Source organism: Diprion similis, chromosome 1 (assembly GCF_021155765.1).
Source record: "Diprion similis isolate iyDipSimi1 chromosome 1, iyDipSimi1.1, whole genome shotgun sequence".
NCBI classification, from domain to species: domain Eukaryota; kingdom Metazoa; phylum Arthropoda; class Insecta; order Hymenoptera; family Diprionidae; genus Diprion; species Diprion similis.
The window spans coordinates 13,730,176-13,755,650 of NC_060105.1; the positions used below are offsets into that span (position 1 = coordinate 13,730,176).

At 36.3% G+C, this 25,475-nt stretch overlaps 1 protein-coding gene across 2 annotated transcripts; it reads right to left on the reverse strand.

Moving 5' to 3' along the window:
• Positions 1 to 1,940: 1,940 nt before the first annotated feature.
• On the reverse strand, positions 1,941 to 20,645 carry LOC124407695 (pheromone-binding protein-related protein 6-like). Of its 2 annotated transcripts, none has more exons than XM_046884239.1 (6): positions 20,317 to 20,645; positions 19,586 to 19,673; positions 12,898 to 12,950; positions 3,946 to 4,090; positions 3,774 to 3,838; positions 1,941 to 2,177 (listed from the first exon to the last, which is right to left on the reverse strand). In XM_046884239.1, exons 1-6 carry the CDS (start codon positions 20,383 to 20,385, stop codon positions 2,160 to 2,162), a joined length of 438 nt encoding a protein of 145 aa, XP_046740195.1. In that variant the 5' UTR covers positions 20,386 to 20,645; the 3' UTR covers positions 1,941 to 2,159. The 2 variants fall into 2 exon arrangements, with proteins under 2 accessions (XP_046740195.1, XP_046740104.1); XM_046884148.1 differs by having other exon boundaries at positions 3,934 to 4,090; positions 20,317 to 20,644.
• Positions 20,646 to 25,475: the final 4,830 nt, after the last annotated feature.

Below are 25,475 nucleotides of genomic sequence, written 5' to 3' on the forward strand. Positions count from 1 at the left end.
ATTACAGGGTATTCTGTATGAAAGGTTAAAACTCTTTCCTATTGCGACACAATTTTTTGGTAAAACAAATTGCCCACCTTTTTAATGGCCTTGTACACAGAGAAAATTGATCCATAATTTCAAAATATTTAGAACTTTATATTGCTATGGAGATATCTCCAAAATGTTTCGGAAATATTCAAAGTGTAATATTTTGATTGACGTCATATTGCAATTTTACAAACGTTCAAAAAATATTCCTAGAGTTATGTTCTGAGTCTAAAACTTTGGAGAACTTTGGAAACTACATGGAGAACGTAGAGGGCCTCGGCTAATGATAAATTTCGTTCATTCCTGCATCCGAAAAGTCCCATAATTCTGACAGTCTTGATACATCTTCAGTCATTACAATTTTTTATTGATATTCAAATTGCATATACGTATATAATATGCTACGATTCATATAATTAGTGAACAACTTATCATATCGAGAAGGTTGTTAAGAACATTGGACATAAGCTATAAATATAGTGTATATTGAAGTTATGTTTTTCATAAACATGGTTCACATTTTTGCTGATCTACAAAACTATCGAACAGCAATTGTAACTACAAAATAAAGCAAGTGGGGAGCAATCTTCCTCAATTTGTTTTCTGGAAAAATCACCGAGGTGCAATCAAAAGTATGGATAGAGCAATTGAGGACCAATTACCTAGCATAAAGTTCGTCTCTAAAAAAATTTTTGTCTCTGTTTGATACCGGTCAACAGTTAACAAGCTGCCATAATTTACTGCTTCTTCAACAAAACAACTCACAAGTGAAAAATTAAGAACATCAAAAGAGCAATTTATTGAAGTTTCAGAACTTGATGAATTTCCATTCGCTTGTACGTGATGCGGTGTTTAAATTTACGTGACACTATCTAGGAATTAGCAATTCAGTTTTTCTGAATCTTTTCAAAACTAAGATTGGGATGATTAATAAAACTAGTAGTGCATTTTGGAGCAATCCAGGAAATATTTAGGAACAATTATCAGTTTGATCGAATCATATCCGTTGTGTCAAGGTTTTTGTTCGAATTTGCCGCTATTCTGCCCGAAAACGGGCTGCGTTTCTCAGTTGTTTCGATTTTTCCTACAATTCATGAACGGGTGACTAACATACGTAGATCCACTACGAGTGACCATGAAGTAATCAAGAGAAATCGTCGATTTGGTCGAATTAACGCCCGTAACTCGAAATTCATATCAAATTCGGCATAACTTGACCTATAGAAGTGCCTGTTTGGTTTCTTTTTACCGTTCCCAAAAAGTATGATTAAGCAGCTATTATAAACTGCGGAGCAATTATAAAGAGTCGATACATTATTCGTTCCGTGGGAATAAGTTTCAATATGATGCTATTCAACTTCTAAAAAAGATATGCGGTATGTTCTATGCTTTTTTCATGTCTTACGAAAAGGTAAAAAATCTTCTATTATCAACCGGACACCACAGCAGCATCTATTCGACAAACACTGCGAAGTAAAAATTACCTACGCACACTTAGCCTACTTGGTCCGCTGAAGCGGCACGAAATATGACCCATAGGGTATGGTTACTCGATAGAGTCAAAAAAATCTGCTCGTCCAGCTGAACAGTAACACAGGGTAGTTAACCTCTAGAGAACAAAGGTGGTAAGATACTGAAATGAGTAAGTTGCGATACAAGTGTGCGAAGTACGGGATTCTTGCACGAGTGTAGTCACGACTTATCACGTTCGATGGCACTACTTGCGCCTGATTTACTCAGATTAGCATGGGGGAATAAACCTTTCCTAACAGTTTTCCAACATTTCCTATAAGTTTTGGAACTGTTGGGGAGGCGGCCACTTCGCGCATCCTCTATGGTGCGCGAAGTCGAACTTCCCATGCAGGATCATAATACTCTGACTTCCATAATACTTCTAAACTTTGAGTTAGTTATGCATATTACTGAGGGGCCTTACACAGAAAAGAAACTCAACTGAATTCCTCAAAAATGTTCCACTTGGTACATCGAATATATCAATAGATTCAAACTTGTTACAACATTCTTATCGTAAGTTTTTAATAATTTTATCTGTATATTAAAACATCAATCTCAACAGGATTCGGCGAACTTCATCTCATGCGCAGTCTCTGCAATTTACCGATGCCATCTCAGAAAAGGTAGTAGGTCTAGAACACAAAAAATTTACAGTTTATTTTCATGAATATATATACAGGGCGGAGTATTTAAGTTAACAAACGCGAGTAACTTAAAAAAAAGTTTTATCATCTTCGAAGTGGGATCTGATAGCTATAATTATTTTCAGGTCAGTGTAAGACTTCAAGGACATGTAAAGGACAGCTTTGTTTTTTCTCAATGGATACCCATGTTTTTTTACAGATTCGTAATGTAAGTGAGAAAATAATCAATTTTTGTTTCAAACGTTTTTTTGGTCGGTCCTATTATTTTCGAGTGATTAGGCATTTTCAAAATTTATAAATACCTAACAAATAAATATAATTTGCTCAAACCACTTCAAAAACATCATGAACAGAACGATTTCATACCTCTCTGTTCAAGCAATACTCAGTGCAACACCAGACCTTACCAGATTTTTTTGTGGCGATATCTCAAAGAAAAATTTTTTAAAGATGCGTCAACTACACAGGGAAATGTGAAAGAACGGAAATGTTTGCAGTGGAGAAGCATTGTGAAAGCATGGTTGTGTCAGATTATACACTAGCATAGTCTGCGAATGTACACTCAAAATGTAAATTCGACCTAAACTCTTTCAGTACGAAGACCGTGCAATTAACTCAGTCGTCTGATTTGGATGACTGGTATAACCTCGAATTTGTTACATCGGTGATAATACAGCTGATGGAAGTTTCAGGAATGGGACAGTGGCTGGACTTTGGTGAAATTAATCGGTTTCACGTGTATTGAGCTCGTGAGAAAGTAATGCCGGCAAAATAATTCAGCCATAAAAATTATCACATTCGTGACAATACAGCAACAGCTAATGAAAGTTTCAGGAATGGGACAGTGGCTGGACTTGATGAAGTTAATCGGTTTCATGTCTATTGAGCTCGCGATAATATATCTCTGGTGAAATAATCCCGACAAAATAACTGATAATCAAACAAAAATATCTCAGTAGTAAATAACTGAAACACAATCGTCACAGTAAAAAATAACCGAAACACGAATATCTCAGTAATAAATAACGGAAACACAATCATCCCAGTAGAAAATAACTGAAGCACAAATATCCCAGTATGATATAACTCTCAGGGCACAAACACCGGCAGGATAGCTCATACCTCATATATGTGTTATGGTTTTCGAGATGGTTTTGAATAAAAGGGTATAACAAAGGTTGAATTCAATCTAACTTTTATTAGTCGACGTGAACATTGCCTTGCACGAAACAAAGGTAAGGTAACCTGGGCCACGACGGACCCCACCAAAAATTTTACCAAACATATATTATATTTTTTTTTAAATAACTCTCCATTCTTTGATTCTACCTTCTATTGAATGAATCACTGATTATCTATCAATACGTATAGTAAAAAAACCTCTCAGGCCTCTCTGTCGGTGCGTTACCGAAACCACAAGTCACCCAAACCGTCCGAACAATGCGGTAAGTGACTATGGCACCCCGAAGGCTGAAAAAAGTCCGGCTACCTATTCGTCACAAGTATAACTGTAACCATTACCGTACGAACAACGCGAAAGTTGTGGTAATTGCACTGAATTGCATCAATTTAAGTCAAACTTACCCTTGGCGATCTTTCCGCGTAGCATTTGTTGAACGTGTAGGCATACTGACAATTGTCACCGCCAGCTGAAACAATTTATTAACGGAAAATTCAATAAGTTGCCGAGTTGTGATAATTGTAAAAAAAAAGAAAAACGGAGAAACAACGACACCCAAGATACCAAAGTATTTACCGATCCTCTTGCACTCGCGGATAGCTCTTTGAACTTCTGCCCGATACGCTGGCATCCGTTGGAAAAAAGTTAGCATTCCGTTCAAGCTGAGTTCTCGTTTGTCATCCACCAAGCCAAACTGCTCCCAAAGGCAGTACATGTAACACTGGAAAGAAATTTTGAATCCATGTGATTCAATACTCTTTTTCAAGAGAGCCATGAGCATTTAAGCAAGAATAGTTTCACATATCTCTACTAAATTCGACTCAACTATGTAGTGTATTCTTTTACCACAGTGGTGATTGATCAAATTGAAAACGATTACTTGCTTTACTTTCGTACGCGACGAGGCCGCTGAAGATTATCAGAAACAGGATATAATTGACCAGAAGAAAAGCCTTAAGAAATTGAAAGCTGATAGATGACAGGAAAAAGCAGAACACTGCAGTGCTATAAAGGATTAATTGCAAGTTTCTAAAAGTTAACTAAGCAAGAGGAAAGTTCATTACTGAAAACTTGAGGAGGATGGTAGTATAAAAGATAAATTATCAGAGGACAAGAAAGCAAACTATAATGGTGTCACTAAAAGTAATCATAACGGAGATCAAAAAACTGAAGAATGGGATTTCTCAAAATAAGGAAATTACAAATGATGAGATAATGCTAGACAATGATAGAAAGTTGCTAGAGGTGCAGAAGTTAGGCTAAAATAGAAAATTGAGCATTTGAAGAAGAAACTACATCAGTTAGAGGAGGAACTCGATAAAGGACTAGAGCAAATGATTCAAACATTCGAAATTAAGGAAAAAAGTTGAGGCGAAATAATTTCTTTATAAAACGATCACGACTGGTCGGAATTGAGGCAACAGAAAAAAGGAAAAATATTTTTCTGGAAACGATAGTAGCGATGTAGAAGACACGTAAAAATCAGGTTTTATGTAAGATGGATAACAGTAACATGACATTAGACAACCTATAAAATAAATTTGGGAGAATATATAAATGTAAGGCTTCATCGGCATGAGACAAAAGGGAAGTGAAATAGAAGAGATATTAACTAGAGTCAGATATATATAAAAACGAAAACGCGAGAATCCTCAATAAGTAGAACAGTGAATTAGACTTGGTGAAAGGGTTGGAGAATATTTACTGAATAATTACTGATAATAAAACGAATATAATACGAAAAGAAGCTAAAGGTCAAAGTAAACAACACTGAAAAACAGATACTAGTTATAGAAGACGATTTTGACCCAACCGGACAAGAGGAAAATCTTGCAACAGAGAGTTGATGCAAGGAAAAGTGAATGTCCAGATGTTCAGTAAGTTTTAGAAACGGGGATCCCTTGATAAGATTAGTTAAAGAACGGGGTTTAAATATTCTCAATGGTAATTGGCAAGATGATGAAGAAATTTTCCGTATGTTAGACAACAACGTACAATAATTATAGACTACACAAATACACTGTACAAGTAAGTATGAAAAGTTACAACACAAGTATCAATGAATAAAGAAGTGTGGAAAAGGGTATAAAGGAAACGTGCGTGAACAACCTGAAAAAAACAACAAATCAAGTATTATAAAAAAAACCGGGAGCCGGAAAATTAGAATTATAGGCCAGAGAAATGAACAGTTTGAGTCCGAATAATTCTGTAGTTCATGAAAAAATATAGATCACATTCAGAACGATGTACATAATAAAGATCGCAGTTGTTGGAACTATAGGTTGGCACGTTTTTGGAAAAAAAATTCAGTAACGGCACCTACATATTTTCAACAGTTTGGCCGTGAGCTACTGACAAAAAAAAATAGTACTCAGTGTTAAATCTATTTTGAATACGTCAATGTTGACGAAAAAAATCACAAATATTCTCGCTGCAATACAACCTATGGAAGAAAAGATTTTATACAAGAGTTTTTATTCAAACAGTTTTTATCTCAAGATTTCGAATTTCACCGACCATTTGTAATCTATTTTTTCTTTCTGTTGTATCATATTTTTTAATAGATCTATTGTAACTTTTGATCTAATAATCAGAACACGCTCGGATAGTTTGCAATCGCTTCCTTTTACAAGTACTTCAGAAATTCGATCATCTGACGTTTAGCACACATATAATTGTATCGCCAATACGTGCAAGTAAACAAATAAAAAAAAACCTCCCTCGCGATTTTTTATAAGAACCAAGAATTTCTTCTATATTTTTTTTTTTTAATTCGATTGGTCCTGTCTGAAGAATGTCCCCGTATTTATTTTTCTTGCAAACCATTGTTTATAAATTGTTCAAAACAGTGACGACAAACAAATATAGAAAAAAAATTGTCCCACTAGATAAAAAACTTTTTTCTTTCATATGTAATTCCATAAATAAGATAAATAGGTATCATTACTGACTATTTACTTGAAAATTTTGCTCTCTACGAGACGAGTTCCGGACATTTTTGTTCTATCTTTACCTGTTCTCGCAACATTAGGGCTCAAAGTATTCGCAGTGCGAAAAAATTGCCAATTTTCTGGTGTTTCCATATTTTCTTTTTTCGAAAATATGCCAAGCTACAGTCGTAACAAGTGAGATCGTTACCTTGTACCTCGTCTCGAACGTGATTCATTTTTGTTCATCAATTATCGAATTATTTCTATTTCAGACCCTAAATGTCGTTTATTTGACTGACCTAGATAGTTCTAAATTCTTGTTGGAAGCAGGCTGTTCCAACACTGCTGTCTCGGTGACACTATTTCAGTGCCAGGACTTTTCAGCAGGAGGACGTTTCGACCACAGGACGTTTCGGTGTGCCATTTCGACACAATCCATTTATGTTTTGGGACATTTTGGAGCGAACCCTTTTGGCTCGGCATAAAAACTCGGAGTGGATACTTTCATTTAATGGTGTCATAATTACATTCATAATTACCTATCACAATTAATAGTACGAGAGTGCTCAGTTAAGTTGAGCCAAAAAAATACGGAACGATGTGATTAAGTATAGCTAATTAGTGGGTACAGACATGTACGGCTTACCCCACTAACGCCGAAAAACTCAAATAGGTGGCGCTGATATTCTTACACATACACGGATTGCATGCACAGTATAGTGCATGTATTGTATTGTATAGTTTAGTTTAGTTTATTTTATTCAATTCGCCTTAGTCTCCTACATTTGTATGTACTGTGTATAAGTGTTTTGTGTGGATGGCGTGTGTACTCTACATGAGTTCTGGGAACTTGTGCGTAGGGAGTGGGTCACTTGATTGTTATGTTCCTTATGACGTTTCAGTGTAGTGTTGTGTTTTGGTGTCTTAGATCGCTGTTAGCTTCGTGTAAAAATCTATCTCTTAGTTGATTAGCCGATCAGTGATGGCTTTTTTGAAAGTTGATGTTGGCTTCATCGTCTCTTGCTTTTGGCCGAACGTGGAATGTACTCTGCGTATTTTTAGAGCACTTGATGTAACAGCCCGTGTCTCATGTCCACCTTCACGGGTTTTGTCTTTAATTTTGTCCGGTTTTTTGTGCAGTTTCATTACAGTGTCTTTCAAGTATTGCTGGCGTATGTCAAGTATTTTGTTTTCCTTGTAGACTTTTTCCGTCGGGTATTTGCTATCCAGGTTGAATGTGGTTTTAATCAGTACTTTCTGTATTTGTTCGAGTGGATATAGATTCTTTGTGAAAGCGCTTCCCCATACGGTGATTCCATAATGGATTAAGGAGTGTAAAAGTGCATGGTAGATTGGTCTTTTCGTTTTTCTGTTTAGAATTTTTTTACAGATTATGTAGTGTGTGGAAGAGCTTTTTCAGTTTTTGGGTCGTGTGTTGTATCTGTGATTTCCATTTAATTTTTTCGTCCATTATTATTTCGAGGTATTTTTGTTCCATGGCCCTATTTATTGTGTCACATTGACGATCATAAGATGTTTGTTCACATGTGTGGATTCTGATGCACTCGTTGTGCCATCGGTTGTTGTATTGGTGTCATTATGCTTTTTTTGAAAATACTTCTGGGGATACCCCTTGTTGTAAACTGTTATTGTAAATGTGTGTGAGAGAGGTTGCTATATACTTTGCAGCTTCTTTTAATGTTTTGAGTCAATTCCATCTGGTTCTTTAGATGTGTTATTTTTCAGCTGCTGAATGCAACTTCCTACTTCTTCTATGGTGATTGGTGTGAGGAATATTGAGTTTTCAGTGCATCTCGCATTTTTAGTTATGTTGGTGTATGCGGACGCGACTATTTTGGCTGCTATCTCACTCCCTATCGGTGCAAAGTAGTTGTTCATGGTATTGGCGATTTTGTCATCGTCTTCTATGTACTGTCCGTCGACTTTTTATCTTGGGATTTGTGCTGTAATTTTGGTTGGTCTATTTTCGTTTATCATGTTCCATATTTATCTTGGGTCTCCATATGAATTTGTGATTTGATCTGTCTGATAGTCAGTTTTTGCTGGTTTTATGACTTTTTGCAAGGGTGTCTCGGTATGTTTTATACTTCTTTTTCTCGGTTGTTATAAGTGGGCTGTTCTTCAGGTATTTGACAAATTTTTTTCTGTGCTTCATGGAGGTTATGATTATTTCGGTAGGTTATTCATGGTTTCCTTTTTTTGATTGTTGTTCATATCTCCCTGCGTCGTTGTTGCTTTGCGTATGTGTTCCGTCAGTGTTTTCATAAATAGTTCGGTTGAGCCGTTTGTATCGGTTTCGTTGAGAATGTGTTGCCATGTTTTATTTTGTAGTGAGTTTTTCAGAACCCGGTGACTAATTTTTTCCTTTATTTTGTGTTTCATTATGCTGCGATGATTATCTTCAATTGTGGCAATTACTGTAAAATGATCAGTGATTTGGATTTCTAATATCATGGTTGATATGGTACTTGTGATTCGTTTTTTTCGAGTTGCCAGCTCCAGTTTTCCAGACTGCGTTGAAACATGCTCTTTTTCCAGTTCTTCATTGAGGCTTGTAATAAAGTTCTTTACCTTACGAGTCGGTGAATGATAGATTCCGTAGAGCATGATTCCCTAGTTTTCTATTTGTAGCCTCAATTTTTTAACATTATCGTCTTTGATTATCGATTAATATTGTGATTCCATCTCTGTAGGTGATTTTACTTGTTGCGTTAAAGGTGTTGTAATCTTGTCTAGGCCGAGTATATTTAAAAAGAATTGCAATTCATCTACATGCTTTTTCAGACTTCTAATATTCATGTATAGCAGTTTGAGGTTGCTGTGTGTGCTTATATTTTGGTTGAGGGTTTGTATGCCTTTGTAGACGACAGTGTCTATTTGTGTGAAGATTTCTATGTCTTCATTCCATTCTGCCATTTGTGTGGGTGTAAGGTTTTTATTGTATTGTTTGGTTTATTTTCTAGTTCCTTTTGTCAGTTAGTTCTATTATGTCGTTAATCCGTCTTGCCTTGGCTCCTTTTTTTCCCTGATATAGATTTGACCGTCTTTGATCTAAACGTATTTGATGTTCTTTCCTTGTGCGTATTGTTTGGTCTCGTACAGAGGCTTTTTTTAGCAGTGATAAGCGCTTCATTGATGTAGATTTTGTTGTTAGGGAAACTTGAATGTAGTTGTGACGCAGTGATCATTTTCTTTTGCTTGTATCTGTTGATCCATTCGTTCCTACTGAGTTTTTGTTCCAGGTTGTGGATCTGTGTTTCAAGTTCGATACATCTTTCTTGGGTTACGATGTATTTTTTCTCAAGTGTGTTGTACGTATTTTGGAGTTTTTTTGTTATCAGTGGTTAGTTTATCTATGGTTCTGGTGAAATCGTTGATTTTATCCGAGAAAAATTTCATCGATTTTTCCCATTTATCTAATGCTGATTTCATTAGTTTAATGCCTCTGTTAGCACTTTCAGCGTTGCGCTGTATACCTGATAAATTCGATATATTGTTGTTAATTTTAATCATGTATTGTCTCAACGTACTTTTTTCGGATGTTTTAGACGGTTTGGTGGCGTTGTCGTTTTCGTGATCGTCATCTGACAAGTGAAATTCGCATTTTTCACAAGTGTATTTAAATTTTGATGGAAGTGGTTTTGTTTTCTTGATGTTCAGCTCTTTTTTCACACATGTGATGTAAAACTGATTTTCACAGCCTGCAGCGCATTTGACGTTAGCACTGATTGTGCTGAGCGCAGATTTACACAGGCCACATAGTGACGCCATATTAACCTTACTGCTTGTAGATATAGCCGTGATTTTTCTAAGCGATCGCCAAGCCGGAGAACCTGACATCCGCGAAGCAATGTTTAAAATAATTTGGCGGCCGCAATGATCCCAGAACAGATGATACCAACGTAATTTGTCTAGTTGGGCACTAGGTACATACATCACTGCACCAATTATTACTCGAACTCTATTTCACTCGGTCTTATCACTACGCCTCGACTTACTTAGTATTGTGCAGAGCGGATGGGTAATTTGGGGAGAGAGTGAGACACTCAACACGACTCACTAATTTAACAAAACAAAACAAATCCGATATATACTGCCAATTCAAAAAAAAAAAAAATTGACCGTTAAACAAAATCATGACTTTCATCGTAATCTTTCGTAATTTCGTAACACGCAACCCAGGCTTTGGTTATTAAGCACAGAGACGGGCAAAATAATTTCGAGCACTCGTCGTAATTGTAATTCAAAATGGCTAACAGTTACTCGACAAACCGCGAATACTCTACACTCAAAATTCGATCGCAAGAAGTAAGCGCAACGCTTATCTTCGAATACAGCTACCATAGGAAGGCTCCAGTGCTATCGTGGCTCTTTTCAATCCGACAGAAATAATTACCCACTGCGCAAAAAGGTCAAAACAAAACTCGGAACTATCGAAACTTGTTACAACACGAAACGCCAAGATGAGAGTGATTCGAAATCTAACGACCTGCCTCAACGCAGATCTCTTTGCGCCACTTTGCGTTACGTGATTTACGTGCCTTATTGGAATTGGTAACAATCGATTCAAAATAAATTTTGCCTATTGCGGAATCTAACACGCACGTGACAGAACGTTTCGACGCAAAACTTATCGATAGATCGTAATTTCATCGTTTGCGCAAGTCCTCGGCGATACGCTGCCGAGTGGGGTGAGGTGCATCCTCGTCGCTAGTCGCATCGCTGAATTCCGCGATGAGCAGTGCGCGAGGAAAAAGGCGGGGAGAGGCTGCGGCTCGCCGCCCACTAGCGGGATTTTCTTCCGCCTTGGACTCCCTCACTGCGGGGATCTACGTTGGCTCCCTCTACGTAGTCTTGATATCCTTAGTTCGAAATTGGCGCCACTCCGCTACTCTGAAACTCCTTCGAAATCCTCACTGACTCCTTGCTTGATGCCGTGGAAACTTGAAAATCAAAAACAAACAAAAGGCCTGAAGTGATTCTTATCCGATATCGAGTAAACTGTCCCTTCACAGCATTTCGGATACGTGACTCTCGTTCTGGTCCTTTCTCGTAATTTACCGTAATGAATTTTGCGCAAATGATAATTTGAGGTTCCACCTAAGGTTCAGGGAGTTTATTGTAACGTGCATTCGAAACGTCACATTACAATATATGTTACGCAGCTAGTGAAGAGCCAATGAACGCGAACCACGACATCACAACAGAGTTGAAACGGGTAGGCCTCCAGGTCCCAATCCAAGTCCAGGCCAATACAATAGTATATTGTGTATCTAGGGCGGAAAGTGAGCGATTGATTCGACTGAGAGTTTTCAGCTCAGTCGAGGGGACCTGAGGCTCAGCTGAAACTCGCACGAGCGTCCAGCGCTTTCCGCCCATGGTGCACACGATACTTTTTGTCCACAACCTGTACCGAAAGTTTGCCTTTGAGTGCACAAATTACAAAACAAATACGCGAAAACTGCGGTACTGGTTCACTGACCGCGATAGTGAGGAGTTACTACGCGTTGCGGCGCTAGTTCGTATTTAATCGCGCTGTACACCACTCTATTTTACGCCCGCCAGAATTTTGCGCCCGCTCATTTGTCACCGGGCGGGAAAAAGCCACTTTGTACGCACTGTAAATGCACGAAAAGGGATACTTTCGGTGCAGGTTGGACAAAAAAAAATTATCCAGATACATCTGCGGATGCCGCCACGGCGTATGACACATTTCGTGGATGTTAATGTCTGAACTTCAACCCAGGATGTGTGTACTTTGTAGCACATTTCGGAACGGCAATGGAATACCGTAGTGTCAAATTGTCTTGATGATGAAACATCCCCGGACCGAACGTTCCTGCGCCAAAACGTCGGGCGTCCAAACGTCCAAGCGCCGAATCGACTCCGCGCCGACACGGTGGTGCCAAAATATAACGCACTTATAATTGTGAGTGACATAAAAAATGTAACAAAGGAGAACTAATCTAAGACGAAATAGACTAGAACCAGCAAATGAAAAGCATAATACGGGAACGGTGAAAAATGATCATTAAAAGTATTCAAAGAGTCATCAAGTTTAAACTATATACAGAAAAGGAAAGTACAAAAAGCAATGTGCAACATGCAAAAGCAGGGATAATAACGAAAAGATTTTCTTTCTACGAAGAAAGACACTCGTAGTTGCTCGGTCGATTTTGTTCAAAATCTAATAAGTTTTATTGCAAGTATAAAAACACAAAATCTGTGGCATAAATTTTACCTAAACCGATCCAACCATTCTCGAGTTAATGTCGGTAGACAAATTTTACTTCTCTGCAAATAACTCAGACAACAGCTTAATTATCTATAGACAGTTGGCCATGGGCGATACTTTCTGCCAGTTGAATTTAGGTTTCACTTTTGCAACCGGGAGTTTATAATTTTTATCTTTGACTATTTTTTTTTACCAAACTTAATGTCTGCCTTATTATCCGATAAGACAATAACAGAATATTTGTATGAAGAGTCATTACAGAGTCAAAAGAAGACACTGATCATATCAAGGAGGAGAAGATATACAATTTGGTATAACATTGGTTCATTGAAAGTTGATTACCATTAAAGGCCTGCTTTCCAGCCACTGTCCATTTCTCACAGCTTCGATGTCAGCTGAAATGATGTAATTAATCTTGATGAATATAAAATTCAGCATTTTCGCTACACGATTTTTTCAATTGCAATTATAAAATAATCACAAACAATCACAGATTAAAGGTAAAAAAAAAAATCAATTACGAACGTCTACAAGTGAAACACAATTTACTTGTGTTTAATATTATAAATCAAGTCCATAGCATGAAATAATTTTCAATACAATTAAAGCATAAAACATTTTAAATTCCGTAAAACACTTCATTGATAGAATTTTTTGGTTTACCCCAAGATCTGATTTAGGACTAATTGTAAGAACATCGCGTGCCATTCCCCCCTCCCTCCTCGTTTGCAGTATTTCCCGGCTCGCCATGTTGAGAGAGATGAATGTTTGAAGATTCCAATTAATTTTGTGACTTTTTACTCGGACAACTGTACTGTTACATCATTTGTCGGCAATGTGAATGGCTTGGATGGTAACAGCCAAGAGCACGATTCCTTCAATCTATTACTTGACACTAGCCTCAAAATCCTTACTCGATCAAGCTCGTTCGGGATCATTATATACGTGGAACTCGTATTTCCATTGTACTTCTATGTCCGTAAGACTTTATTTTTATTATGTCACTATAGACGTATACCCCATCCGGCGAGAGATCGACACAACGTCGCACACGATAAGTTGTCTGTGCGCACACGTTCGGACAGAGTCGGACTGCGGCAATAGCGGAGCTCGCTACTATTCAGTATCGTACCTACAATCTCTCGCTTTGTGCCCTGCACCAAAAGTCCACGCTCTGTACCAAGACTATCATGTGAAATAATATGACCATCGTGGTCTCATTATATCTGACTGAAATTTTACAAATCCAACCTCACTCGCTATTTTGTAACGACTGATACTTGACGGTTCAAACTCATGCGTTAGGTTTGAATTTAACCGTCAAGTTTGAAGAGATTCCTGGACTAAGATGTATCCGAAACAAAAATAGCCAGACGAAAAAGTCTTGATGGAAAAGAATCAAGATGAAGAAGTGTCTGGATGGAGGAATTTCTAGGCTGAATAAGTCTCTCAGACACGCTTGTTTATCCCTTTAAGTTATAGTGTTAAGTATTCGTACCACCCATTTTACATCCATTTTTTGTACATTCAGAGAACTTTTCAACATATTTCTTATAGTATGCTAATAGGTTTTCAATACCCGAGAGTAATTATCGGGATAAAATATAAATTATTATTTTTAGAAATAAAGTAATTGAAAATTGATTATTTAAATGAAAATTCATCTTTCATTTTACCACGTTTTTAAAACGGAGTAAGAAGTACAAAATAATGGTATAAAAAGAAAAACGTGGGGCACATGCAATAGATAATTGATACATGAATAGCTCACCTAAATCAGTAACAATTTTATTGCACTGCAAATGATATGAACTGTTGTGTGAGTTTTCTGAGTCACAACTACACTCTACACTCCTTATTATTATCTATTGCATGCAACCCACGTTTTTAGTTTTAAAACTTATTATTTTGTAATTTTCAGTCCGTTTTTAAGACGTGGTAAATTTAAATTTTTATTTTCATTCAAATGATTATTTTCTGCTTTTTGGTGTTGTGTGTGTAAGAATTTGCAATCGATTTTCAATATCTTATTGAAATTATGACAGAGCCATGTGGCAAATTTCAGGTCGCTGCATCAAAAGCTTGTCGGTTGTCTTTTGTCAGTGCGCGTCACTGACCACGCCTGCCGTCTAGACGTCTGCCGTTGGTCGTCTTCGTCTAACGTCTTTGACTCCCTCCGGTATCCGTCAGCTATTGTCGTGGCTATTGGTCTTCGGCTACCTTCGGTCTCCGTCGGTGGTCGTCGTATCGTCTTCATGTCAACGTCAGCTCGTGTCTCTATAGTTTAATGAAATCGATTGTAAAGTTTGTACCGGTCAACCAAACAAATAATATTGCATTGTCATTCAGTTCTGAGCTATGTTTAAAGTTTCAAGTCCTTAGCTCATCGGGAAGTTAGTATAAAATAAATTGCAAAATTTGCACCGATCAGACAAATCAAGAAACAGACAAATAGACAGACAAGAACGCGAGCTAATAAAACCCTGGTAAAATCGTGAAAATTGAAGGAATAATTATTTCCGAGAAAGTTACCCCTCCACACATATATATGTTTTAAATAATTACATGTTTTTGGGGTCGTTGATTACGAATCTGAGATCGCATTTTCAAAATCTAGTACGGTGAATCCAATATGGCGGACGAAAATTTCAAAATGGATCGAATCCGGAAAAAAACTTTGTGCAGGGTTTTATGGGGCCGCTGATTGTGTACCTGACATCAGATTTTGAAAATTCAATATGGTGAATTCAATCAGCGATCCCGAAAACCCCTGCGTAGTTTTCCCCCCCGGAAAGTTTTGCCCTGGATTCAATGGAATTTGAAATTTTCGTCCGCCTGATTGGATCCGCTATTCGATTCGGTTCCCATTTTTCACAGATTCTATGCGTGAAATAACTATCAACCAACTTCAAAACAATTTTCATCCTTATTAGTTTCAAAGTTGAACGGGGTTGAATTTTGTCGAAAACGGGCATAAAACGGAAACGTGTCGACTTTTAAAGTCCTTGAAATATACCTTCATATGATATTATTTTAATTGTACTATAGAAACAATCACTATTTCTTATAAATAATTATATCTTTTAAACGCGGCTTTGAAGGTGAAAACTCGTCTTCAACATTGAGAAACTAATATGAGCGTGTTCCTTGGCAGATTTCCTGAAAGGTAGGTAAGTTTCAAGATGGAACTCGGACGAGAAGTATTTTTGATACTCCCCCCCTCCCCCGCATATTCCCGCCGCTACTCGTCCCTGGCGGTCAACGTGTATTTCAGTATCGTTGCAAACATCGTTCAAGAAATACTTGCTCTGTGATTTCAAAGTTTTGAATCTATAATATCCGACGTGTATCGCAATTTTTTATGTCTAAACAAAAAAAAAATTGCGTGCTCTGAAATGAAATGTATCAGAACGAAAAAATATGAGACCAAAAAGTAAGAGACGAAAAAGCGTTGAACTATCCGACGGACCCTACAAATAATTCTGTATCATGTAAGAAAATAAATTCAAAACAATTACTTTATTTTGCTTTATGTGAGGAATTGTAGTAGGATGTGGCATTGGTTGCCGATCTGCTGGTCACAATGTGCGCAGTACTGGTTATTGTTTCATCTCAATTTCAGCCAACAAGACTTTTTTTACGTGATCAGCGATACATTTGGGTTATTTAAGATGACTCCGTGTATCGCAGTGAACACTGTTAAATAGCCATTGATGTGTTTATTATGGCTAATTACTTTACTACATTTTTTCTCTACCACAATTACCAGTGTGGTACAATTACATCATTAGTCTCATAAGTTTATAAGTTACACAACACAGTAACTGTGTACTACCCACTTTAAACGTAAATTAATACGGTAAGAGACTGTTGAACGTCAATGAATTCATAAACCTGATGAAAGGTTGAAATTTAAAAAATGCATGTTCCTTCCGCTTTCTCGTGAAGTTCCGAGTGGTAGCAGCGAGTAGCCCTCATGATATTATCAAAGTTAGCTTATTGATAATAATTTTGAAATAGTGTGGAGGGGAGATAATTTTTTCAAATAATTATTGTTCAACCTTTTCTTTGTTATAAGGTGAGTGTCAATCTCACCCCACGTATGTGTGTTACGTTTCACCCTTATGTTTGCGTGTTAAATCGTGTAATTAATATTTTTTTTTTATATTTCGATGAATAATTTAAATATCGTTTATTCAATTGATTAATTTTATGCAAAATATCGAGTTCCTGTTTTTATTTTATCATCCTATTTGCCATCGTGTTGATCGCGTTAGGTGTAATTTTAACACTCATGTCACAAATTGAGTTATTATTTTGACTATCACTCCCGGTGTAGAATCGGGATCATTTATGACTTGCCAGACCTGCACCACAGTTCGGGTCCTGGAGTAATGCCATATCGGCGTCGCGTCTGTACGTAATAATAATATTTATATGTGCCGTTCAAAATCTGGACTGCCTCTTTACCGCCAGCATTCAGTTTAAAGGAATCACTGATAGATAAATCTATACCTATAACTACGTACTGATGATGGTGATGTAATACTTGTGTTGATAATTAGCATTGCATTCGAATAAAAAGCGTTCAAATTCTTATTTCAAATCCCCTCCACGATGTCTGGGTGAGTAGTTGGCGTGGGTTGACAACCCTGTATTCATTATAACGTTTGTCTATAACTTGTTGTATATTTAAATGTTTATGAATTTTCTTTTTCTTAATTATAATATGAATATTGTAGTTTAAACAGTATAATCTTTGAAATATGAAGATTATTTATCAATATTTACGCCGAGTAATTTAAAAAATCGATGTACTGGATGCGCTGAATTACCATGTGAAAAAACCATGTACTGATACAATAGAAGCACTCTTTTTTCCTGTTTTCCATAGTAATGTATAATTAGAAGAAAAAAAAATCAGCTTATCGCAAATGAGAACAGTAACACTCCCTTACTAGGTAAGCAAGGCGTGAATAATCAGAGATTATGTTTACATTTCAGATAAATTTTATGGTATTCTAGTTAGGTTGTATAGGTTATTTTGCCAATTCTTAAACAAACCTGTACCTGGTAGGTCAGCAGTCAAAATTTCTATGAAAATATGTTATAGTATACGTTGAAGAAATTAACACGGATTATTTAAAAACTTTTTTTCGTTATGTTTATAATCATGTTTGCCTGAAACTGAAGTCTTGTTATGCCATATGAAGTCAGATGTCTATCTGCAATGGTCGATTCAGGGTATAACTACCACTACAAAAAAACTTTTTCCCTTTATTACTCTTCAACAAAAAATTGGGGCATAATGTCCTAGGTTTTGAAATGATCATAACAGATGCATCTTTTCGTGAACAAAATATGGGCAAAATTGATCATGACCTACTTGACGAAAATATTTTTTTTCAATTTAGGAAGAAGAAAATCACGTTTGGGGAGGTTTTAGACTATTTCTTCATTTCTTTCTTCAAATTTCCAACCGAATTGAGTATTTTATGTTGATGAATATTTATTGTCAGACCTTACGATTTTGCGCTACATTCGCCTAAAAAATATCATTTTTTAGAAAAGGGTGATTTGCAGAAAAAATCGTAACTCAAAACGGATCCATTTAAAAGTACTAAAAAAAATCAGAATATTCTTGTGGGCGAATGGAATTTCCAAACAACTTAAAAACTGAATCCGAACAGATACATTCGAGCATCAGTCGAGTTCAGCTGAAATACCCCATAGGCCTCTCAACCCACAAAAATATATCACATCACTCTCAAATACATAGATGAAAATAAATAAGCTATGGTCTCTAAGTTTTTTTCCGCTCCTAAACGAAGAAAACAATCATGTCGACATGTCATAGTGATAATATGTCAACCACTAAAAATATTCAGCTGCAAAGAACAACAAAAAACATTACATATGCTGACAAAAAAAAACTTAATAATTAAAAATAAATTGTGATAATCTCGCAATGAATGATAAAGAAATATTAAAGTCCTATGTGTATAAGATTAGAATGAAAATAAATTGATCAAATAATCCATAATTTAAAAAATTGATAGCTTCAAAACCAAAGGTCTAGGCGTTCTGTTCTTGAAAATTTTCGTATCTGATGCAGAATGTTGCGTAAAAATGAAATCGGAATAAGTTACGGTACTCCTAAGAAAGTTTTGATAGAGAACCGCTTGAAATATTAATTGGGCGAAAAAATTACGTTCATCTAATTTCTCTGCAAACTACTAACAAACATGGATATTATCATAGTAAATTTATGACATTTGCATTTCACATTCATTATTGCGAATATTTGAAAACTTCAAAATTCAGAAAAATGATAGTGTTTATAAGATCAGATCTTTTGCAATTTTTCAAATAAAAAGCTAAAATTTATAGATGAACTTTTTTCGCGATACTGCGACATACTAATCTTGAAAAAAAAAATCGGAGGCACAAGTTCCTCCAGCTGGTTGAGATGAGCCGGAATGCCCCATAAGTATAATACTTGGCACGCGATGCTACCATATCGCTTGAATACCCTATACATAAACTAAATAGATGGTTGGTTACGTTTGACATAGTGAATTGATATAGCTAGTGCGGACTTCACTTGCCTAAGGGTACATATTGTGCTTAGCTGTAATTATTATCAATACCTCTACCGTGAATAATTGTTAAATCCCACGACCGAACCCCACACATCAATATCAAAATCGACCAGGTTACCCTCTTAACATTAGTAAAATATTTTGATAATTTTTGGAAAAACAGCTCGTTATCAGAATAAACTTGCATTGATTTCGTCATGAACGGTGCAGAGTTGATTTGTTATAGAATTCAAAATATAAAAATTTGTTGATCAAAAACTATACAACCAAAATATTGTATCACACGTCTGCATATTTTTTTTTATGAATTAACATATGTAAGACGTAAGTATGTAATTTAAAGTAATGATCCTACCATCAAATCCTATCTATAGGTTCTTACTCGATCGGTAACAATTCGAATACACAATTATTGATACATTACGTACTGGTAGTCACTCCTGTCTGTGTTTGACAAGCGTTCACGACACTAGACGCCTTTGCTATCATGTCATCAGAGACAAAGCCGGGCCGCGTCTGCAAAGTATTGATTAATAATGTTTATTAACCTCCGTTAGCTTCTGTTTGTGTGCCTCCCTCAACACAGACGTAGATTTACTTTTTCATTTAGCTCACATGGCAATTGCCATCGATCAAAAGAATTGCAAACGTGGCGATAGAACACAAAGTAATAGGCTGTAAAACATTTCTTCTATTCAATCTGTCTAAATATAAATTATACTCAAGACTCTTGATATTTATTTGATGTTTTTACCAATAATGATCATAATTTTATACGCAGATCTGACGAATGTTTTTTTTTTCTAAGTTGAATTACATTTACAATTGGATAAGTTATACCGTCAACTCAAACATGAATGAATTTGAAGAGATCTAATTCTAAAAAAAATATGGCTTGGTTTGTATATAATTAGATTTTTATTTTTTTGAGAAAATATTCGTAAAAAGGGAATTCCAAGTAGCGACTCTTCTAACTATAGTAAAAATACTAGAACATTATAGTAAATGATATCAAAGGATTTGAAATTTGCTTAATTTATTCACTGCTTATACGATTTTTACATTCGATAAAATCATTCCTCATCTCCATTTCGTGCAATGGCTGTTATTGTCTTTAACATGGTAAATAAAAGGATCGTACAAGAATTTGAAAGCTTACCCCTGCATCAACTGTAATCGTTGCCGAAAGCAAAACCACCGTCACCATTTCCACCGTTAAATGCTTCATCTTGTAGTTTGTATGACGTCAGCGAAATTGAAATTATAAAATAATCAAACAATTTTAAAAACTCGAGTATCACCGTAGAATGACAAATTTGAGATGTCACAATCGTCCTCGTTTTCCGTTACTGATAACGAGTTAGCCACTAAGAAAATATTCGGGTCTTGAACTTGTTATGATCCACAATTTGTGTCGTACTTAGTTCACTACCTTTAGGCGGTCGATTGGTCCGTACTCTCAGTCGCGCAGGGTGCGACTAACGTCGATCCAGTTCAACGCATGGACTCAGCCAACCCCTAACCCCCTGACCTAGCCTCCCGGGCAAAGCCGAGACGTCGCGACGAGCAGATACAGGAATGACGAAGCAAGTAAGAACAAAAAGGAATTTTGCCACAGCACTTAACGCAGAATATTTTTCCTTCCTGCGATGTTGCCTTTCCTGAATATCTCAATCAAAATGTCTCGCGAATCTCACAATGAATTCGGACGGAGAATAATAAGCGTCAACTGATTTGATCATCCATGAATGATAATTAATGATCGTAAAATGAAGAGTTTTGGAGTAATTGCTTGAATAAGATTTGAAGTCGAATCTCCAAATTTCTTGGACAGACTAGGTTTTATGGTAAAACGTTTTGGACAAAAGATTAAGGGCTTAGAGGGAGACGTAAGATGTCATTTTCTAAAAAAAGATAATTGCTGAATTGTAGCGTAGGTGTTACGGGGTGCATGATTGTGATCACGACGAGCGGTTATTAGACCGGTCGGAATGTACATACATGAGTTCCATCGAGAAAGAACGCATCTCTGAAACTTTTCTTGTCGGTAAATTGAATGGCTAGGAAGGATTTTGAAGTTATCCATAAAAGTTAAGTCCGGGTTTGGGCGCTGAAAATGATTAAAAATTGAAAAACGGGCAAACTAGCGACATTTTTTTCTTTATGTTTTAGAGAAAAATGTTCCGCACAAAATTTGTGCACCGTATTGTCCTCTACAAAAAAGTCCTTCACAAAAATCACATAGCGTTGTTAGTTTAACCGTATATTGCAAGTAAACAAAAGAATCGATTGTTTTCTTCATTGTAAGTGATTCAGTCAATGATTAACGTAGTGAACTAAAACTTATTCGAGGCGTGGAACAATCTTTTCCCGAAAAAAAATTCAACGCTTACCCAGCAACGCGATACAGTTTAGCAACCATAACCGATCTCAGAAAATCCGCCTTTCCTCGATCGTTACTGATCTGTAAGTTTCACAAGCTGCTAAAAAATCACGGTAATAGTTTTCAGTACCCACTCTCAGAATATACTAGATTTTTTTTTTTGTTGCAAAAAGCATATTTTTCGAGAAAAGAACATTTGGACTTATGACCGAATGGAAATATCATCGACAATTTTCAAGTTACCGGACATATTCTTCCAGGATCTAATAGGTCTATTTGATACTCTTTCCTACAAAAAATCATCCCTCAATCTTCAACAGAACCATAGAGACAGATGGCTTAACGTTTTATTTATCGATGATTTTCCTAATCAACATTTTTGCTAAAATCAAAATCGACAATGCTCTGTAAGCCTTCCGGTATAATATCGATTATGTTTTACATTTTTTTGGTTGATAATACATGAAACTGCTAATATCCTCAAACCCGCCCAAGACCTGGCAAGCCTATACGAAAAATAACCCAGGGCTAGGAGAGTTTATATATGGATAGAGCACTCAATACACTCTCAAGGTGCGTCAAAGTATCATTAGGTGACCAAGGGATTAACCATGAGGCTACTCAGAACTGGTAAACATGTCACATATTGATAGTTTTAATTACGATGTGTTCTGAGATACACTCCGAAAAAATTGTGCATCGATGATTGGTAGAAATGTTTTTTGTTTGATTCAGGTTAATAATTCAATGAAAAATGACATGGAAACAAGATAATCTCAGTACCGTAACCTACGAATTCTTCTTGGTTTCGCGTCATTTTCTATTCTCATTTACCCATTTATTTTTATAAATAAATTTGTTACGATTTCGTTACGATTAATTTAAAATAATATGTTTAAATTTTTCCAGTCAGCGCTAGACTGAAATGTTCGGATTCATTCCGTATTATCAGTTAAATTATCACTTTTAAAAAGTTGTTGGGATTACAATTCTACAGTTATTTTGAATCAAGCTCGTTATGGACGATCAAGAAATACAACAGTGGACATGTGGTAAACAGATAAATACAAAATTTTACAAAAAATGAGTTCTTATAAGAATTGTTTTACCATACTTCATCACTATTCTCAAGTCCTCCTCATTTCACATTTACTACATCATATCATATCATATCATATCATATTATTGATATAATATCAAATGATTGATCGATTTTTGCACAGGTAACTATTCACCGTTAGTCGGATGCAATATCAGCTACCAGACTGACGTAAAGATACCTGGGAACGGTCTAGATACAAGATTAACAGGTTACTTAGATTTAAGATACATACCTATTACAAATGCATACTAAATATGCATTTTTGGTGTTGTCAAATCAAATTTTATGGACACAGCGATGATTTAAACCTGCAAGAAAATTTGATACTTGGCTGCAATTATCCGGTAAACCGTATTGTTCCGAATATAAGCCAAGGTTTTTTTTATCATTGAGAGTATCCGTTAAAATGGTCCTCGTCCTCTATGCGGCGAACTGTCTTATGTACGGGTAATTAAGAAAACACCCTGAAATACTGTCTCAGAATTCAGGATCGTCTTATACTTAAAACAATTAGTATATCACAACAAATCATTTCTCAATTTGAAAACTATTACATTTTTTGTACAAATAGTGTTTCACCTTAGATATTAATTATGTCTTGGGTCATATTGTCTCCATAGGTGATATGTACCGTCAAATGTGTAACTCATATGAAGTTATTTTGGCGCATATAATATCATATAGAATCGGAATTTTTTAATTTTAACATATGGAAAACGTCAATTCGTAATTTGTTATTCAAAATAAACACCAGAAAATTTCAAGATTATACCATACCTGTGAGAGGGAAGCCTCCCCCCGCCCCTTGGGGTTTTCCCTGTATAGAAGTATGTTAGTATCATTAGGGTGTTCCTTAATTCCCGAGCTGCATATCTTAGGGAATCCTGAGTGGAAATATTCCGCATTTGACTTGACTCTTAGAGGGCCGAGATTTTTCTCCTAAGATTCGCGATTTTTCCGACATGATTTATGTATACAAATAGTCAACACGTCCTGTCAAATTTCCGAGTTACATGCCCGCTTCAAATGGAGCTAAGCTGGTGCTTTAAAGGTTGAAACGAAGAATAGTACGTTGTGCAACAAGGGGGCAATGGGCCGAGATAGTGTACTTTTTTCAACGAATGCCTATATAGGCCCTTTTTGCGCATGTAGGACAATACAAAATACTGCAAAATGTAAATTCGAATGTTAATTAGGTGACTTGAAAAATTAACGACGTAGCCAGGAATCGAACCTAGTATTTAGAGATGCTTTGCCGGGGACTTACTCTACTAGATCACCTAACCACCCTGACCCCAATGTCATTAATTTCTTCCATCAACCTGTGTATTCGAACTTGTTTTGGTGTGCCGAATTTTGTATATATTTGTGAATTTCGTCGCAGTAACATATTTTTGACTCTGTCTGTGAAGATGTTAAAGACTGTGGTGTGTGACTATTAGAGAGTGTAACTCAGTATTACTACTCCAGCCTGTAGACGGACTCGGCCGTCCAAAGAGGATATGAAGAAGTCATATCAATTCGAATTTGCGTTTTTCTTTAAAACCTACCGTTTCGCATCGATTTGATGTGACTTTTTCATATCCTCTATGGACGGCCTAGTCCGTCTAACAGGCTGGAGTAGTGATACTGAGTTACACTCTCTAATCGCCACACACCACATTTTTTAACATCTTTACAGACACAGTCAAAAATGTGCTACTGTGACGAAACTCACAAATATTAAATATAAAATAATGACATTTCATATTTGATTTCATTTATATGAATTAATCATTCACAATCAGTTATATTCTATTTCCCATTACTTCCTTAGGAAGGTAATGAGGTCCACGTTCAAAATGAGAAATTTTCCATCCACTTTACATTCGAGAAAAAGGGCTTATTTCATGCACGTGTTGAAAAAAAAAACTTTGTCCGATCCAAAGAGACTGTTGCTTTATAATGCTTAAAGCACGATAATTTTCACATGCATCCCCACATTCAAAACGCTTCGACATCGTTTTTTACCGCTAAGAACATATAAGAAATTTTTCCCAGTAGCTGAACGGAACGTAAATGTTATATTATGGGAGATAATTACAGAAAAAGCTAAATAAGCTATTTTGTGATATGTTCTGTACCCGTTGAGTTTTCACTACTGATTCATATTGATAAACGGTAACAAGACCCAGGATTCGCGAAGGTGCTGAGGTGCTTAGACCAACAAGGACCGAACTTAAAAACATTTTAAGTGAGAAACAACATTTCGATATCAAAATCGGGAGAAATGATGAAAAGTCTAAATTTGTAAAGAAAAATTGCTCTCGGCTTATAATTTTTAGTGGCTTTCGTCACTCGTATACATGGCACTTTCTGATGATAGCTCTCCCAAATAATTCCGCTTGAGCGTTATGATGAAAGGTTGGAATAATTTGAACACAATGGGCTACTATGAATTTGCAAATAATTTTTTATCAGCAATTTTATCAATACTTCTGTTGGTCTTAACTTCCACCTAAAATTCAAATAAATATTTTAGAGTATAGTAAAGTCGTCGATTTCTCGTTACGATTGAACTAGCGCCAATCGTACACATTGTCTACGAGCTGGAATTCTTATAAGGAACATTAGTTTGATGTCACCCTCCGATTTCGTTGCACTCATGTATGTTGTAGGACATTGAAAACTAAAATACGCGTATTCTTTCCTATCTACAGAAATAATATATTGTGTATCTAGAGCGGAAAGTGAGCGCTTTCCGCCCAGGGTGCACACGATACTTTTTGGCCACAACCCGTACCGATAGTTTGTCTTTGAGTGCACAAATTACGAAAGAAATACGCGAAAACTG

Excerpts from the sequence above, each read along its gene's own strand:
- LOC124407695 (XM_046884148.1), bottom strand. The coding sequence starts at position 20,385 with ATGAAGCATTTAACGGTGGAAATGGTGACGGTGGTTTTGCTTTCGGCA. Across the intron at positions 12,951-19,585 it reads ACAGACAGGAGTGACTACCA|CTGACATCGAAGCTGTGAGA; the intron begins GTACGTAATGTA and ends ACATCATTTCAG. Across the intron at positions 4,091-12,897 it reads TGGAAAGCAGGCCTTTAATG|TGTTACATGTACTGCCTTTG; the intron begins GTAATCAACTTT and ends ATTTCTTTCCAG.